An 18,250-nucleotide genomic window follows, 5' to 3' on the forward strand; every position below is an offset into this window, starting at 1 on the left:
GACTCTTAGATATCAGCGCAGGGTTCCCCAGTCGAGCCTAGGACACATCGCTGTCCCTCCTCCACTGACTTAATACAGGAGAATAAACCTCAGGTGACACCCACATGGCAGGAACACACATGGACGCCTCCACCTATGCTATTTGGCCCCCATCCATGGCTTCATTGGGTCCTGTGGGCGTTCTCTTGTCAACAATTTACAAAGAAATTGTCACACCACAGGAGGGAGCAGGAAAGGGCCCATTCTCCCCAGCCTCCTGTTCTACCACCTATGCCAGAGGAAGAGACCTGTGAGGAGCAGAAAGCAAAGGGGGGATAAGGAGATGACTCCTCTTACTAATATTTCTTCCTCATCACCTGATGAAGCTCTGATGCCTCCACCTCCTCCTATGGCAGATGACTTCAGGCAGTTTCAAGAACTGATGAAGTGAATTGCGGGCATGCTGTGGATTCTCTAAGGTATTTCAGGTGTCCCACCATAAACTCCTGGATATCTTGCAAACTTTGACATCTGTGAGGCTCACCATTCCAGGCAATGAAGCTCTTATGGAGCCTGCTAAGACTGTTCGGCAAACACTAGGTACAGCACTACCTACCTGCAAGAGGGCGGAGGGAAAATATTATGTCCCTGCCATGGAACCAGAGTTTCTGTGTTCTCACCCAGCTCCAAAACATTTAGAAGATCTCCTAGACTATTTGTATCCTTTGCAGACAGAAACGAGGGTTCGGCAGTTTCAAAACAGGTTATCAAAGAGTATCTCCAGTTGTATTAAGATTTGTTCAGCCCACTTCAAGAGTGATATCACGTTCGACAAGAACACTGTGTCTATAGCCTTACTTAAGGATATACCGATTGCAGAGATCTATAGAATGACAATATGGTCCTCTGTTTGTGTGTTTTCTCAACATTTATGCCATGGTGCCTACAGCTAGGCAGGTCAGTTTTTTTTTCTGTTTTGGACTCTGGTCTGAACCGTCCACCTTCTTAGGACACCTTTGGAGTCACCTGAAGTTGAGCACCCACAGAAGAGAGGTTACTTCTTGTGCAATAACTGGAGTTCTTCGAGATGTGTGTCCCTGTGAATGCTCTATTACCCACCCTCCTTTCCCTCTGCTTCAGAGTCTCGCTCGTGGGAATTGGTGGTGGTGAAGGAACTGAGGGTGGTACATCCACATAGCCCTATGTAACCTTGGTTCGGGGCACAAGTATATGTGGGGTGCATGCACAGGCTGAATAGGCACCCTTACCAAAAATCTGTCAGAATTGCAGGTCACAGGCACACTTGAAGTGGAGCACCCATAAGGGGACATGTCTCAGAGAACTCCACTTACGGCATAAGGTGTGTAATCTCTCCTTCTTGTGAACGAGAGAATCACTTGCTGCTTGGAGTGAGGGGGTAGCCTTCCCAGTTATGGAACAGGTCATTTTTTACATTTGACTATCATGAAACATACATTAGCAAGAATGACGTAACATCATGTTCCTGTTGTGAGGCCCCAGGCAGGGTGGGATTTTATGCTTCTGTGTTAAACAATTGCTCATCTGAATGTGAACACTGTTTTACCACCATGGATATTTAAGAACTTGAAAGAATAACACCTTTCCTTTGTCCGCAGGCTACTGAGATGTTGGTTCACAATGCCCAGAACCTTATGCAATCTGTAAAGGAGACTGTGAGAGAAGCGGAAGCAGCGTCTATTAAGATTAGAACAGATGCTGGATTCACTCTTCGCTGGGTTAGAAAGACTCCTTGGTATCAGTAAACAACTGCCAAATAACAATCTTCTGAAACATAAAAAGCCTTTTTGAAGCAGAAGAGAATTTTTTAACAGCAAAATGTGCTGTTAACATGAGCTTAAAATTAGCTTATGCTAATGCCCCATTCTAAGGGCATTAATTATAAAAATATGCATTTAAACATCTTCGGAAAGCATCTCAGAATTGCTTCCGACACATTGACAGTTTTTATTCTTTTTGGTTTTGAAGATTCTCTCTTTTCATTAATTCTGTAATCCCAGAGACACACTTCTCATTTATGCACTGTATATTTCAGTAGTTTCCATATGGTGGTATGACACATGGACTTTGCTCAAGCTTGAATTGTAGGTCTGGAATACTAACCGTGTTACTTAGCTATTTTGGGGAGACAATCAATGACACTGAAAAGGTGAATTGTTTTAATGACATTTTCAGTTAGCTTTTCTCACACCACAAAAGTGTTACAAGGTATATGTAGTGAAGTTCATTTACATCAGAAGTGACCCCCTCTTTTTTGGGGGAGGGGGAAATCACATTGCTAAAATAGTCTCTTATGCTGCTGTTACTTTGTCTGGCAGTGATATCCTAGGTCAGGAAATACTGAGCTGTCTTCTTTACTTCCCATTGCCACCTGTAGTCATTCCAGAATCTGCATTCTTGTGCTATACTAAAATGGTTGGCGGTGGATGTTCGTCACAAATAATGACAGCTTGACTGTTCAAGTTTCAGAGGCCTTAGAAAAGCACAGACTCCCATCCCTGCCCCCCAGTAAAAATTTGATAGAATACGGAGCTAAATATTTGGAATCCATCGAGTTAGCTGCATTAGTCAGTCAATCATGTTCAAAGCAACTTTTTGTATGAAAAAAAATGCTCAGATAGAACACAATCAAGCTCCATCTCCTTTTCTTGGAAACCTGGCACACCCACACTCCACCTCCGCACACTTCCTTCAGAGTTGTTTTAGGGGAAAATTACACTCCGTTTAATGATGCTTGTGCCTCACTGCCCTTCATTCTAACGATGGAGCATGTGGGAAAGTAGAGGCACTCAATTTATGGAGTCTGTTGGTGTTCCCAATGTAAATCTGTTGTTCAGATAACTTTAATGAGCCATGAAAATGATTTCTAGACGGAAATTCTATATACACATTTAAAGCTTAGTAGCAATTAACTGAATTAGATAAATTATTTTTTTCCAATCGTGTTAAGAAAACAGACTTGGGATGGTTTTTGTACTTCCATACTTCTTACATGCCTTCATTTTTAACATGCTTATGAGAGCTGTTCAATAATATTTTTTGGCATTTAAAATGAAAAGTAATTAGATTGCTAAAATTTTAGAGACGGCCTTTGTGTGCAAAAACCTTTGCTAACTTGATTATATACGCCAGCATTGACAGCATAATCGCTCCTTAGTTTCCGTTTGGTACGGATTGTCACAATGATCATGCTCAAGCCACTTTTGCTAATGTGCTGTTGCTGCCCATTGATCAGACACACAGTAACAGCAAAGGCAAGCTGTGCAGTACAGCGTCAGACAACAGTTACTCTACACTTCCTGTTTTTCTCTCGCCTGCATGGTTATCAAAAAGGGAAATTACATATTTAAACTACATTATAATAATCTGCCTCAAACTGATTTTAGCAAGAGAAAGCCCTTGTTCATCCTTAATTCACTCCTTCCTTCCTGATAATGCCAAATACATGGTACTTAGGGTCTTTTCTCAGACTCCTCCAATAACTACCCACACCAGGAAGGATGAAGGAGTGGGATAGAGCCTTAACCAGAATGTCTTGCCTTTGGTTGGCTTATATTGGACCCTTAACACTATGTAATGTAGTCATTTCTATTTAATAGTAAACACTGAATAGGAGGGGACTCTTGAGGGTCTTCAGAATAGTCTTCCTGCATTTGCTTTCAAAATAGTTCAAGCTTCTCTGTGGGTACATCTACACAGTAACTAGATGCCCACGACTGGCCTATTCCAACCAACTTGGGCTCACAGGGCTTGGGCTGCAGGGCTGTTTTGTTGCTGTGTAGACTTCTGGGCTTGGGCTCAGGACCCTGTGAGGTGAGTCCCCTGAGCCCAACTTGGCTGGCACTGGCCAGCCGCAAGTGTCTAGTTGCTGTGTAGACGTACTCTGAGATTTTTAGCATCACTGTCTAGTTGCTTGACTGATATTAATGCAATATTACTAATGCCTTTAATACATGATTGTTTATGCCAAAGATCACTTTTTGTTTTATTAAGGAATGTTTGGGAAAGTTATGAATCATGTTTGCCTTTGATATTTCTTCAGAATGTTTGCTATGAGTTCTTAAACTGTTTTGTAGGATCTCAAATACTGTACACCTTATGCAATTTGTGCTTTCTTGAAGACTATTGGTCTTCAGACCTAAAATGAAGCAAAATTTTAAAGACCTTGAATGTTGGTTAGAAATGTTTTACCACTAATACTTTGTTTATAAATCAAAATTTGTTGTATAGTCTAATATTTTCAACCTTTTCTTTTTGTTCTGTAAAAAAAAATAAAAATGCATTTGTATAAATGTCACTTTATGAACATTTACAGGGACTGAATAGTAAGAATGTTCTTTAATTGCAGAAAGAACATAGGTCAGCACACCAGAAATATGAATTTAGAGGGTTAATTATTTTCTAAAAAGTTATAAAACAATTGTATGCTGAGTAATAGTTATGCACCCCCAATGTGCTTAAATAGGTAACCTAACAATTTCTATACATTCAGAATAGGAGTAGTGATTCTATCTTTCTATCAGTTATGTGGGCTTCTGGCTCTGATTTGGTACAAGTTATCTGAAAGAGTTAACACTTATGAGTTTCTAATACATGGAGGACTCTGACATAGCTATTATTTGTCGTACAAAGTGAAAAAAGCATTGCAATGAGGGGTGGGGGAGGTTAAATGTTTTGGTACTTTGTGCAGACTGTTCACTTACCTTGTAGGACAAATTTCTGGTGCCCATACAGGAAATAATTCATAGATATTTAGGTCAGAAGGGACCATTATGACCATCTAGTCTGACCTCCTGCACAACGCAGGCCACAGAATTTCACCCACCACTCCTGCAAAAAACCTCACCTATGTCTGTGCTATTGAAGTCCTCAAATCATGGTTTAAAGACTTCAAGGAGCAGAGAATCCTCCAGCAAGTGACCCGTGCCCTATGCTACAGAGGAAGGCGAAAAACCTCCAGGGCCTCTTCCAATCTGCCCTGGAGGAAAATTCCTTCCCGACCCCAAATATGGTGATCAGCTAAACCCTGAGCATATGGGCAAGATTCATCAGCCAGCATTCAGAAGTGCTAAGTCCTGCTTGAACCCTATGATCCAGCAGTTTCTGGGTGCACACCTGTTTAGCCTGAAGAGTCAGAGTGGTTATGTTGGAGGTTGGAGAAGGGACTACTGGGCACAAGGAAACACCATGGAAGTCCTTGCAAATCCCTGTTCCACTCAGCCAGACTACCCCATGGTTTTGGAGGCAATTGTCACATGGTGGTGGAAGGCTGCTGTCAACTTTCATCAAGCAACCACTGACCGTGCTGGACGTGGCCATCCTGCATACAAGTGCCAACAGGTCAGTAGGCAGATTTGGAGGTAAGGAAGGTCAACTTTGAGTTTGCTTTCTCTATTATGAGGGAGATCTAGTTCCTGGTCAGATTCCAGCTCAGTGCCAGGCAAGTTTGTTAAGGGCCTAGGGAAACTTAGAGTCTGGTAGGGAAGTTTCAAAAGTGTCTAAATTATACCCTCTCTGGGCATAAGAGCAGCTGCCATGTACTCCAAAAATGAGTTAAAACATTCATAACTACACACATCCTATGGGCTTGGCCTTCTCCAAGTAATGCCTTGGGAGAAGTCTAGCAGTTGGTCAGCCTTTCATATTAGCTAACAACCTATTCCCATGTGACTGCTATTTTGACAGTGGAGTCAGAGATGAAGGGAAAGGACCTTTTTGCCAGCCTTTTTCTGCTGGTAGCTTCACTCACATCAGAAGGTATATAAAAGATACCCTTAAAATAGATGGAAGGGTTTAGGGTGGGGTGTCATATGCTTCAGGTACCAAATCCCTCATCATCCTGAAACATGGTATTCCCATAAAGCTCCACTAGGATTGGTGTGTTAGTGTTGGACCCCTTGAAGTTGCCTGGTAGCCTGACTCACCTTTGCTTTTCCAAGCCTTTGAGTGTGGCTCAGGTCTCAGGATTTTTTTGGAGTTCTGTGGCTGCCTGAAGACACAAGTCGTGTTGGACAGAAAAACAATAGGGAAAAGATGGTGTTGGTGGGCAGCCAGCCAGCCGGCCTCTCTGCATTTCATTGAACTAGGTGTGAAGCATGTTCATGGTTTAATGAAGCTGTGTTCTTTCCAAAATGGCAGGGAAACCTCAGGGAACATGAGGTGCAATAGCATGGATGTAATCAGACAAGATCCCATTGGAGTAATGTTTTTGTGTGTTGCTCCATACAGAAGGGACAGCCATTAGTGTGTTTACAAAAGGATCTGGTGCACTTGCCTCTCAGTAAGGCCCAACAAGCTTGCTTGGCCTCATGTCGCTTTCTGCCTAGGACGGGACGAGGGCACCAGTGATTGTTGCCTAGAATTTTCCTACCCTAGTTGCAGTTGACGTCTTAAACCAGAAGGTGCCCCATAAACGCTGGCAATGATATCTTGTCTAGGTGGAAGCAAGTGACTTGGGCACCTGAAAAGAGGTCTGTAAATCAGAGTGGCTCTGTTGAAGGGCTGGTGCTGTAAAGCTCTTTCGATGGTGCAAGGAAAAGGTGTGTCTGGGCTTCCTATTCAAGCAGAGGGAAGGTTCAGATTGGCAGTTGGAGCAGAGTGGAGGGCAGACCCCTTAATTTATTTTCAGTCGATTTAAAAATAATCCCTTAAATAAAAAAATTAACACAGCTTCTGGTTTAGATAAACACCACAGCTTCCCTCTTTGTACAGGCACTAGGTTGAATTGGGATTTAACTATGGAGCCAGTAGCAGGCGAACAAGAATGAGAACTTCTAGGAGTGAAGAAGGAATGGCTCTCTGCCTTGGCTCTCAGATCTTAAGAATAGCAACTTCAGCTGGGAGTAGCAGCAGGAGATGGGATTTCTTTGCAAGAGAGCATAGTGGAAAAGTCTGTGCCTTTCTTTAGGAGCTGCCCTCAATCTCCAGCTGAAGCTGGTCTGATGGGAAGGAACCAAGCTTTGAACTGGAATCCACCTGCTGCCAGGAAGCAGCTAATCAATCCTCACTGACTAAAGGTCCATCCCCAGGCTGCATCCACTTGTAAGATATATCTGCTACAGTAAGTCCAGGGGCAAATATTTATACTGTACCCATAATAAATCAGACATGCAAGAAGTTTACCTGCCACCTCCACTGTTGTAGCCTCTGCTGTGGGCTGGTAGCTGCCGCTGGAGAAAAGCTTGGGTGGGCTTCACTGAGAAAGCCAGGCAATAGGAGTGTGTGAAGAGCAGTGTGCTAGTGGAGGGTTAGACTTGTACTGTAGTGACGATATCCACTAAAATAATAGTGCTTTTCACTTATCGCTAAGAGCTAGGTTTGACGTAGATCATTGTTTTAGAGGCAGTCAAGGGTTTGGTTGTCCATGTAAACTTTAAGAGGGAAAAAAACATGGCTTTGCGTAAACCAACAATGCATTGACAGCAGCTAGATTTTCAACAGGACTGGAGGTCAGCTGGAATTTAAGGGATGGAAACCTGCCAATTGGTACTTACAACATAGTGTTGCACATTAAACCTATCAAACAGGTTTATTTTGTATAGTGCTCATCCATTCTGTGATATTTTTATAGGCTGGAGCAAAGACAAGGTCTGTAGGCAAAGCAGCATGCTGTACGGGCCTTTCTGTGGATCCAAGCCACGACCTATTGAAGCACACCATACTGTAACTTCGCCAAGTACTTTAGAGGAAATAGCACATCTTAAGTGCCCTGAAGATCTAATCTAAATCACATTCCCAAACTAATGCTCGTGAGCTATCACTGGCATGCAGAGACTGGGCTGCTGCTGGCTCTTCCTCATTGCTGTCAGAGAGAAACCAATGTTTGGAAAGGGAGAGTAAAATGAAGTGTGATTAACAGAGCCAGACACTGAGGGCTTGTCTTCACGTACAGCAGCACATTTGCACCGGTGCTGCTGTAGTGCTTCAGTGAAGACACTCCTCTGCTGATGGGGAGAGCTTCTCCTGTTTGCATAGTTAATCCACCTCCCTAGGAGGCAGTAGCTATGTTGATGGGAGAAGTTCTCCCACCCAGGTAGCTCTGCCTACACAGGAGGGTTAGGTTGGTATAACTGGGTTGCTCAGGCTGTGGATTTTTCACAGCCCTGAGTGATGTAGTTATGCCGATAGGTCTGTAGTGTAGCCATGGCCTTAGTACACAAGACATCTAATACTGTTCCATCTACGCAATTGCTGCAGCTCAGAAACAAAATGTTCTGTGCAATTGGGAATAAGTTGTCAAAAGGTCCTTAAGATGCACTAAAGCTGTGGTCCTACTTAAATAACACCTCTGCCTTCCATAAGGAGACAATATCGTTTGACAGTTCAGGAAAGGATCTGGGGGCTACTAATGTGAGAGAGGAACCTGGCTCTCAGTTCATATAGGGTGCTGGAGAAAAGTGGACACTTGGCAGAGGACAGCTCTAGGTACAGTATGACATGAGTCATCCCAGCATTGCCAACCTTGTTCAAAAAATTGTGAGCCATGATTGTAAACAGGTTGTATTCTCCTTTGCCAGCTTTCACATCTTCCATTTTTTCTTTGCAAGAATGAGGGCTAGGAACTTTCTGAAAATGAAAGCTGAGCTTCTCACTTAGGTGAAGTCAGAATTTGGGGCTTGAATAGCTCAGAATTTAGAATGCTCGTTCCTATTTTTCCATCAGTCTATTGCATAGTGTAGGTTGCTCCTACTGGAATTTTTGTAGATAATGACCTCTCGTGGGAGAAAATGTGAACAGCAGTCCCTTCAGATGTAGGAGCTTTGCGTACCCTCTTCCTTCAAAATCAGGACTTTACTCTCATAACAGTGCTGAATATGTTCAGTGTTTGAAACTGGACACTATACTCCAGTTTAGGAAAGCAGATCTGGGTATCTGGCTGGTGAATCTTGCCCATATGCTCAAGGTTCAGCTGATCACCATATTTGGGGTCAGGAAGGAATTTTCCTCCAGGGCAGATTGGAAGAGGCCCTGGAGGTTTTTCGTCTTCCTCTGTAGCATGGGGCACGGGTCACTTGCTGGAGGATTCTCTGCTCCTTGAAGTCTTTAAACCATGATTTGAGGACTTCAATAGCTCAGACATAGGTGGGAGGTTTTTCGCAGGAGTGGGTGGATGAGATTCTGTGTCCTGTGTTGTGCAGGAGGTCGGACTAGATGAGCATAATGGGCCCTTCTGACCTTAGTATCTATGAACTCTATCTGGCTCATTGCATGACTTTGTGTAAGACACTGAAGTACACTCTCTAGGGTAGCTTTGTTGGCAGCGTAGGACATTTTCAATAACACTGGAGTATCAAACATGAGCTCCAGTATGGCTAATAGGATTCATTTTTACTTCTAATTCCATGGAGCTACCAGTTTTAAATGAAGCTGCTGCAGCATTTCCAGGCTGCTGCACTGGAGCGATATAGAGCGTGGTGGGGAGAGTCTGTCACAGAACATACGAGGCCTTGGGTGTAACTAGTGTCTCTCCTATTTTTAAGCTTGTTAAATCTGCTGTTAACTTTAAAGCCCTCAGTAGGATGTTAGTATAACCTGCACTGCGGATGGATTGGATACAGTCATGCAAACAGTTTTCCTTGGGGAATTGAGGGTAGCAGTTACATTTTGATTGGATATTCAAAGATTGTAATGTTCTATAGTTTTGAAGTGCAAGTTCTAGCTGTCCATTGCTTGTACTTGTGAGATCAAAGATTTACAGCACATTTCTTACAGAATGATCGTTTTTTCTAGAGCACTTGGAAATCACTATGCACTTCCAGTGGCCCTTAAGGGAAAATTCTTGTTATCCATAACACCTGACTGAGGAATTATGGGCTGAATTGAAGTTTTTCGTTGCTCACGGTAATAGGGAGGCGTTACTCTGCTATATAATCAACTAACTCCCTGTCCAATGAGAACACATGCAAACATTTAATTCCTCATTGGTTGAAAAGTAGTTATTATTCTGTCTCTCTCAGAATGCTGATTACGACATTGGTTGTACTAGAAGATTATTAGTGTTCCAAATATAAGCGTGGATACCAAAAGTTACGCTTCATCCTAAATAAAATTAGCCAGATTTTCAGACAAGCTGAACACCTACAACTTGCACTAATGTCAATGGAAGCTGGAGTTGCTCAGTCAGGCTTTTTTTTGTTAAGTGCTTAAATAAGAATTAAGAAAGCTAGTTTTACTATCCAGGTTTGAAAGTTTAGGCTGCGGACCTTTGCTTTGGTTAATCTTTTCCTCTCAGGTCAGGTCTTAATACCTACTTACCCCTGTTACAGGTAAATAGGCACAAGTCCGGCAGCAAAGTCAGTGGCAAAGTAGGGACACTAACTGCAGTGTCCTGATTCCTTGCTCCTCCTAACAATGCGACAATGTTGGACCTCAGTCTGTTTCATGGCACATTCATTTAACTGGCAGTCCAGACAATGCCAGTGCCTAATAAGTGGTTTTGTTCTCAGCTTTAGAGAAGACCCAGTGGTTAGTGTTAGGAAGGTGATTGACAGTTGTACATTTCAATATTTTTTAGGCAGCAAAGCTAAATGAAGTGAATGGCTTATCACCTCCATGTCCTGTTAGTGATGGTACTTATTCCTTCGCACTGGAGAGGTGAGCAAGTTGGTAAGGGTAGCTGTAACTGGTGGTTGCTTTGTTTGTATAAGAAAGTTTCATGTGCTGTTTGCCAGAGCAGGAGATATGCAGGTCATAAGCAAAAATACATTTTTACAAGCGGAGATATTTGCAGCAAAGTTCCCTTTTATTTTAATTAATTACAATAAAGCATACAATCTTTACGTACATTTTACATTTTCTACTGTGCTACCTAAAAGCTACACTCCAATGTACACATGGCACACAAGTCTGGTGGCATTTGCTTCGAAGAGGAAGTGCCTCTAAATCAAAGCTGAGGCTTTACATAAAAATAGATTTTCCTCTAACTGTATTTGTAAAAAAAATACAAAGTAAGGTGAGAAGTGGAAAGAAAGTGGAGTATTGAAGCAACAATCACTCCCAGGTTTGGATGCAGAAGGTTATTTTATCAGCTCATCTGTTGGTGGCACAAATGAAAGCCAAGTAAGGCAAACACTTCCTAAGGCAGTATCTTGTAAACATGAGCAAAAGATTTTTCTGTTCATCAGAAAGGGTCTCAAGGCATGTGACAATTCTGACATGTCCCATGTTCACCTGGAAGCCGACCCATTCTTTCGGCTGCATTCTAGTTCTGAAGAGATACATGCTGCACTGTGAAATGTTAACTCGTGGCAGGCTCTGAGAAAGGGTAGTATTCTCTCACCCTGCAGCAGTAAGACCTGCCATCACAAGAGGGTCCTGCTGGGTTGCATGGCCTTTGCCAGTGTGCTTCACCACCTGCAATTCTGGCTTTGGTATCTTATTTGGCAGTGTGTTAGCGGCATTCTGTGAATCACCCAATCCTCAAACAATCCTTGTTCAAAAGAATTTATTAAAAGTGTGAAATTATGTTAGAAAAAAAATCAACCTAGTTTAAAGCCATGTTTATAAAAAACAGACTACACTTTCATTTGAATAGCTGCTGTGAACAGAAATGCTTTGATCCCAAATTAATTAGTGTGCATTATTACTCAATTGGTACCTAATAGCAACATATGTCACTAAGCGGTCGCAATTTCCAAATCTGAAGGAAAAAAATAGTACTACTTGCTCTGGCAAATAGAGCATCTTCTCATGTCCGGACTTGGAATTTTCCTGCTTTTGTGATGTACTTGACACCTTTAAAAGGCTTGTATTTCTCTCCAAACATGTCAAGGCGATTTACTTTCAGTCCTACACAAAGGGGAACATGAAGAGCAAGAGTTTACATTTTCACACTCGCCTCCCCTTGAAGTCTGGATAATCTGCTTTGGAAATGACCTGAGCAGAGGAGTTTAGTTCTTCCATCTAGCAAGCACTACTGTTCAGTTTGAATTGGTTTCTCCTCTAACCTTTCTTTCTCAGTTGATTTTTATGCCAGAAGGGATGACTGTAACCCTCCTCTAGTCTAGGGCTTCTTAACCTGGCAGTGCGGCCACCCCATCTCTCCTATATTGCTAAGTGAGAGAGAGAGATCCTGGTACACAGATCCATTCTGACCTGTTGCATAGCACATTCTGTACAATAGCTACACCTAATAATTCCACCTCTGAGCTAAATAGGCAATTGGACTATAGCAGAGCTTTTACAAAGACATCCACTCTTGCGTTAAAAGTTTTCAAACGATAAACTACAGCAGCCATTGGTCAATGCCAGCAATGGTTAGTTACCTTCACGGTTATAAGTTTGCACTTATTTCCAAGCTGAAGTTAATCACACCTTTTTGAAAGTCTTTCCTTAGAACTGAGGCCATTAAACCTGATTTGTTCAAGTCTCCAGTTATTCACATAAGCACTATACAGCATGCGGTCATTAGCAAACGCACGTTAGCACAGGTACAAGAGATGGAAAAAAGCTCAAAATAGAGAGGGAACGTGTATGTCTCAGAAGGGCTTTGGCTGGCAACACAAATTTCAGCCATTCAGTAAGCTTCGAGGTCAGCACTGTGGAGTCTAGAAAGTCCTCCGGATAGGCCAATGCAAGTTGAGCAGCGTTTCAGTAGGTGAGTGGCCTCCTCAACTGCACTGCAGCTCCAGAGGCTGTGCCTGAGTTGCCAGGTTTGGTCATTTGCTATACACCTGACCACCACAGCATTCTGGAACCTCCCCAGTGAGAAGGTGCTTACACTACCACTGTCTTCTGCCCTTGCTAACCCACTGCCCTCACTGATCCTCATTCCCACCTCATTAGGTTGTAAGTAATGTTTTCTGCAAGTGTATAATCAAATATATAGAATATGCCTGAGTTAAGGTTAAGGCCCTGTTCCTGCAAACACTTGCTTATGGGAGTAACTTTACACAAATCCAATTGGTTTCACATACTTTGTTTGTAGGACTGGGGCCTGCAGGCTTAATTTCTCATGTCCATGGTTGTATTAACACTGTAGCCTTCATGCTCTGAAACTAGGGGAGTTCCTCTGAAGCTGATGGAGGCAGTTAAGAACTTTCAATGATTACCAGAGTTAGGAGGAGAAATAATTTCCCAAAATAAAATTGTCACTGATAATCAGGATGGGTTTTTTCTGTGCTAGGCCCACAGAAGTCAAAGAACTAAGGAAAACCATACTGCCACACACTAAACTCTTCCTCGCCCTGCACCAGAGAAGTTCATGTATGTTCCAGGCAGAAGCCTGTGAAATGCCCACTGTTTTGCCCTGGAAAGGCCATGAGAAATGATCCAAATCATCAAGATTTCACGATCTTCTACTTGCAAGATGAAACTGTAAGTGTTTCAAGGTAACTTCATCTGTTTGAACTGAACTCTGCTTTGTGTTCTGCAGATTCACTGGGTCAGCAGCTCCAATTCAATGCTAGGAGACCCCTATTCCTACCTCCTCCAACCGTATTAGTTCTGATTAATGCAGCTCTCTCACCTGAAATAGCTAGTTGTTGTATCTTAAACTGAACATTTAGGCTGGGATTCTCCTCTGGCTTGGGGGCTCCAGATTGTAGATTCACTATGCCCTTAAGATTTGGTAGCTTTTGAGGGGTAATTTTGCCAATGTCCCAAGTTAACACCTAAAAAAAAAAAAAATAGTAGTGAGTGAATTTTAGCAAATACTTTGTCAAGTTAATATCTAGCTGCTAGTTTGTGTGTTGGGCAGGGAAGCTAGTCTGTAGAAAAAATCTGGCAGCTTGACACCAGGTCTGGGCAGGACCCTTGCCTGGATTAAATCCAAAGTGAATCTGTCTTCCTGCTGCCAGATAAGAGCAATGACCAGGGGTCAGGAACCCTTAATGGGACCCATTTCCTTAGCAATGGTGCCTGATAAATAACTCAGATAAGTCAACAGGGCAGGAGAGATAGGAGGGGAAGCAGCATAAAGCTAGCAGGTACCCAGGTAGGAGAGAATTGGAGGGGGTGGAGAGAAGGAAGAGGAGGGATTTGCAGTTAGAAGACCATCTGCATCACCAGGGCTTTATAGGTTCAATTGTTTCACGTGACTGTTACTCCTTTAGAAGGAAAGATTAGTACAAGAGCCCTCATTTGGCCCTTCTCTCCATTCCATTAAAGCTTTTAATGTACCAAAATTAACAGGACAAACCATGCTGGCAAAAGGCATCAGACACAAGTCAGCAGAGCTGTAGGAACAGGGTTTTGCGACTGCAGCCTGATCATACATTGAACTCAACATGAGGTAGGAACGGACACAATGTGTGCTTGCCTGGCTCTACAGGGGCAGATCAAATGTCCTGTGGTGCATGATAGGCCAGCAGACTATTAAGGTAAATCAAGTTTTGGTTCCAAGCCATACACAGGCCTTTGGACACAATTTCATGTATCTCTGTACTAATACACAACAAGGTGTTACAGTGGGGGGGGAAGACAGCAAGATTTTCTGTCTTCTTTCCTACTTTTTATTTTGTCTCTTCCCAAATGAGTTTTCCTGAACGACAGTAGAAAGGGACACTGATCATTTGCATGATTTTACCAACTTGAGAAGAACCAGAAGCTGGATGTGTAAGTAGGTTTTACTTGTGTTTTGGGGCTATTTGCTCCTTCGCCCACCTTCCCTTTCACCTGGGGAAAGTTCTAGTATGTTTGTCTGCCTTGGGTCTCTTCACTTTGATTCAATAATTTATTTTCATTTTTAATCAGTCTGTTTCTTCGGGGAACTGTTGCTTCTTGCTCAAAGCAAGAGCTAACTGGCAACTTTCTGAGCTTACTGCTGCCCCAGGAAGTGACATGAGACATACAGTAGTGGGCCTTGGCCCAAACCCCATCCTACTACAATTGCTCTTAAGCTTCAAAGAAAACTTTGAGTTCTGGGTGTCAACCCCCATGTGCAAGAGAGTCATAATTTTGAATATATCATTCCAACATCGTTCTGAGAAGCAAAATTATAGGTCAACTGTTTTCCATTACACTCCCTGTTTGTTTACAAAGATTTTTTGGGCGGCATGAGAGCAACAGCGAACATACCCAAATCCACCCCCTCGTCTGCTACTTGCTGACCATTTTGCCTGTTGCAGCTTATGCCCGCCTGGTACTTGCTGTCTTGAGTTTGAAGTTCTGCTGCAGCAGTTACAAGTAAATGTCTTCTCACAGAGCTTGGGGGAAGGGCAGGCACCACCAAGGAAACTGACACAAAGTGCGAACATGCATTAAACAAACTGGAAGTATGTGGTTCTGTGGTCCCTTTTAGAATTATGGTAACACAGATACAAACTGTGGTTTCAAAGATGACCGTGGCCCTTAAAAATTTAACAGAAAAAATGATAAAACCAGAAGTTTTTTAGATCATCATAAAACTATATTGAATGGTTAAGTTTGTATTTTTGCTAGGGTACGTAAAGCACTCTAGAGTATGAAGCTCTCTCTTGATTTCTTTAATTTTGTCTGCATTGAATTTAAAGACAGAAAAAACAGCTCAAGACTTACTTTAAGGACGGGATCAAATGTATAGCTGCCTTGCGTGGAAGTAAGGTTCATGTTTAGTACAGCTTTTGGCATATGAACCGTCACAATGACTCCTTCCACTGTCTTCCCCATATTCTGTTTAGGTCCAATTGTAACATCGAATCTCCCTGAAGAGCTGTTCTCCTTAAAACTGATTATGTGTTTCACATACACAGGAATTGCTACCAAGCTGAAGACAGAAACTGGGAATTAAAAGACTACTTCAGATAAATTAGGGGAAATAAAAGTACAGTTTGCAGAGGATTCTTATATCTATCATGGTGTTGGCAGGATAAATCAAAACCAATTTCTCTTGAAAGTAGAAAGTAATACTCTCCTAAAAAAAGATCCAAAAAGGGGGGGAAAAAAATCGGAGTCCTTAAGTTAGTGGTTTGTAATGCATTAGCAAGTTCTATTGGTGGTGAACAGTTTTACAACAATCATACAAAAAGGTACTTACAGGCAATCTGACTGGACACATTCTCACTTTTGCCTACATTAAAATGAAACCAAGCTTGAAGATAATTGCAGTTTAGTGGAGGTTTGTTTAAAGCCAGTGAAGATCAATGTACTACAGAGAGATAGCGTCTTAATTACAGAGCAGTTTCTAGCAATGGAAACATCAGGAGTTAAATCTTCCGTTACAAGCTAGTGATCTGCCCAGTTGAACAATCACAGCTGAGATGATATCAGCATCTCTGCCAAGAAGGGTTTTTTTATGTTAGAAAAACTGTGACAGAGCATCAGATTAAATAAATCTCAGACAGCTACCCATGAACATGCATTTAGCAATAATGAGAATTCTAGTCATTAAATCATAAATCAGAGCAAATTGAGATGTTCATGAGATTATTCCAGGGCTTGTTTAGAGGGTGCATTAGCCCACAAGTGGGGTGTGGATTCCAGTGTGCACTACCATGGTGTGCACTAAATGGCCCATGTGGCACCTGCTGGTGTGTACTAAAAGTTCCCTAGGGAACATTAATAAACCCTGTTTGAAACTTTTAGTGCATGCCAGCAGGGTCCACACAGGCAATTCAGTGCACAACATCCTAGTCCGCACTAGAATTTGCTCCCCTCTTGCATAGGCTAACGCACTGTGCAGACAAGTCCTAAGTGAAGGCTGGGTAGCGAACACAAAACTTACTTTTGGGAGCTCACACGGTAGGATATCAGTCTGAAGTTGCCGTCTGGAGGAATAAATGAGAGCACTCTTTCAGACTCCCAACGCTTGAACCGAATACAGGGATGGAAGCTGACATCATCCAGAAGCCTTGGGTTCTACAGGAAGCAAGACAGATGTAAGCTTCTCCCACATCTGGTGAAGGTTTGATATCAGTTGGCTTATTCCTTCCTTCCCACCCCAGCCTCCTAGCTTTGCTGCTGCAGAGAGGTGCTAGACCAGAGATGGGCAAACTATGGCCACGGGGACCCTCCTGGCCAACCACTGAACTCCTGGCCCATGAGGCTCGCCCCCGGCCCCTCCCCTGCTGTTCCCCCCCACAGCCTCAGCTCACTGCACCGCCAGTGCCATGCTCTAGGCAGTGAGGCTGCGAGCTCTTCCAGGCAGCACAGCTGCAGAGCCGGCCTCACCTGGTGCTCTGTGGTGCGCAGTGGCGTGACTGGCTCCAACCGGGTGGCACGGCTGCCTGTCCTGGTGCTCTGGGCAGTGCAGCTGTAGCGTTGCCAGCCACCGGTGCTCCAGGCAGTGTGGTAAGGGGTCAGGATGGGTTGGATAGAGGGCAGGGGAGTTCAGCGTGGTGGTCAGAGGGCGGGGGTGTGGATAGGGATCAGGGTGGTCAGAGGGCAGCGAGTTTAAATGGGGCAGGGGTCCTGGGTGGGGGGGTGAAGTCAGGAAGGAGGGCGGCGGTGGGGGGCAGTCACGGAGAAGGGGGGGTTCTAACTCTACTAGAAACACAACAACACAAAACAGTTACATTTAGATGGCCAATTGCACTGCTAGGTTTACCATGAATGAAAGAGAAAGATCAGGCATTCCTGACAACTTAATGCAGGAATCAATGACACCTTGAATTTCTGCAAAGACTGTGGAACCTGGAAAAGTAGTGTGAGAGAGAGAGAGATGATTTAGTATACTGTGGTCAGCTTACCAAATATAACAGGAGGTGCACTAAAGAGGACATAAATGCATCATATACAATGGTGCAGATATCACTATGTTTAGCACCCAGCTATGCAAACAGAAAGTATCATTCTTGTTACATGTGTCACAGAAGGCTTGCTGGGGTATATCAGCTGCAGCAAACAATTGTTCAGGTCCCACCCCAGTTGATTATTGCTTAATCACACAGGATTTGTTACATTGAACATTGCTGTGCCTAAACAGGCATCCTGTCCCTAGCAGTGGGCAATACGTGTTTGAGAATATTGTGACAATCTATAACCCTATGTTCACCTCTTTTACAAGACTGATAAATTCTGTCCGAAGCATGCCTTCTGAGGTATCATTTGACAACTCATAATTTGCTGATCATCATAACTGTCCTGGTAAAATGTGTGGCAATACTGTATGTAAAGTTATAAGATTTTACTGTATGATATTACTAAGAGCAGTCACAAACCAGTTCCTCAGTGACAAAAGGCAAACTGATGCCTCAGCCAGATGTCAACAAAATCAAATAGACCATCACCTGGTTAATTGGCCATTTTTGGGCAGGAAAAAGGGTGTGAGCGAGAAATTTACATCTTGGCAAACAAACAGCTGGAGGTTCCTGTCCCC

The 18,250-nt window shown here is 43.0% G+C and overlaps 2 protein-coding genes across 6 annotated transcripts in view; one reads left to right on the forward strand and one right to left on the reverse strand.

Annotated features, from left to right (window-relative positions):
- Positions 1-4,214, forward strand: part of VCL (vinculin) — a 103,391-nt gene extending 99,177 nt beyond the window's left edge. For 2 of the 3 annotated variants that reach the window (XM_074958627.1, XM_074958628.1), the window contains exon 21: positions 1,617-4,213. In XM_074958627.1, the coding sequence (XP_074814728.1) occupies positions 1,617-1,763 (147 nt within the window). In that variant the 3' untranslated portion in view covers positions 1,764-4,213. Of the gene's footprint in view, positions 1-1,616 lie in introns of all 3 variants that reach the window. The other variant, XM_074958629.1, reaches the window with a different exon arrangement.
- Positions 4,215-10,951: 6,737 nt separating this feature from the next.
- AP3M1 (adaptor related protein complex 3 subunit mu 1) overlaps positions 10,952-18,250 on the reverse strand; it is a 44,564-nt gene continuing 37,265 nt past the window's right edge. For all 3 annotated transcript variants that reach the window (XM_074958631.1, XM_074958630.1, XM_074958632.1), the window contains exons 5-9: positions 17,480-17,565; positions 16,658-16,791; positions 15,493-15,700; positions 13,484-13,628; positions 10,952-11,805 (exon numbers count right to left, since the gene is read on the reverse strand). In XM_074958631.1, the coding sequence (XP_074814732.1) occupies positions 11,705-11,805; positions 13,484-13,628; positions 15,493-15,700; positions 16,658-16,791; positions 17,480-17,565 (674 nt within the window). In that variant the 3' untranslated portion in view covers positions 10,952-11,704. The remainder of the gene's footprint in view (positions 11,806-13,483; positions 13,629-15,492; positions 15,701-16,657; positions 16,792-17,479; positions 17,566-18,250) is intronic.

The sequence above is a fragment of the Natator depressus genome, chromosome 7 (genome assembly GCF_965152275.1).
Source record: "Natator depressus isolate rNatDep1 chromosome 7, rNatDep2.hap1, whole genome shotgun sequence".
NCBI classification, from domain to species: domain Eukaryota; kingdom Metazoa; phylum Chordata; order Testudines; family Cheloniidae; genus Natator; species Natator depressus.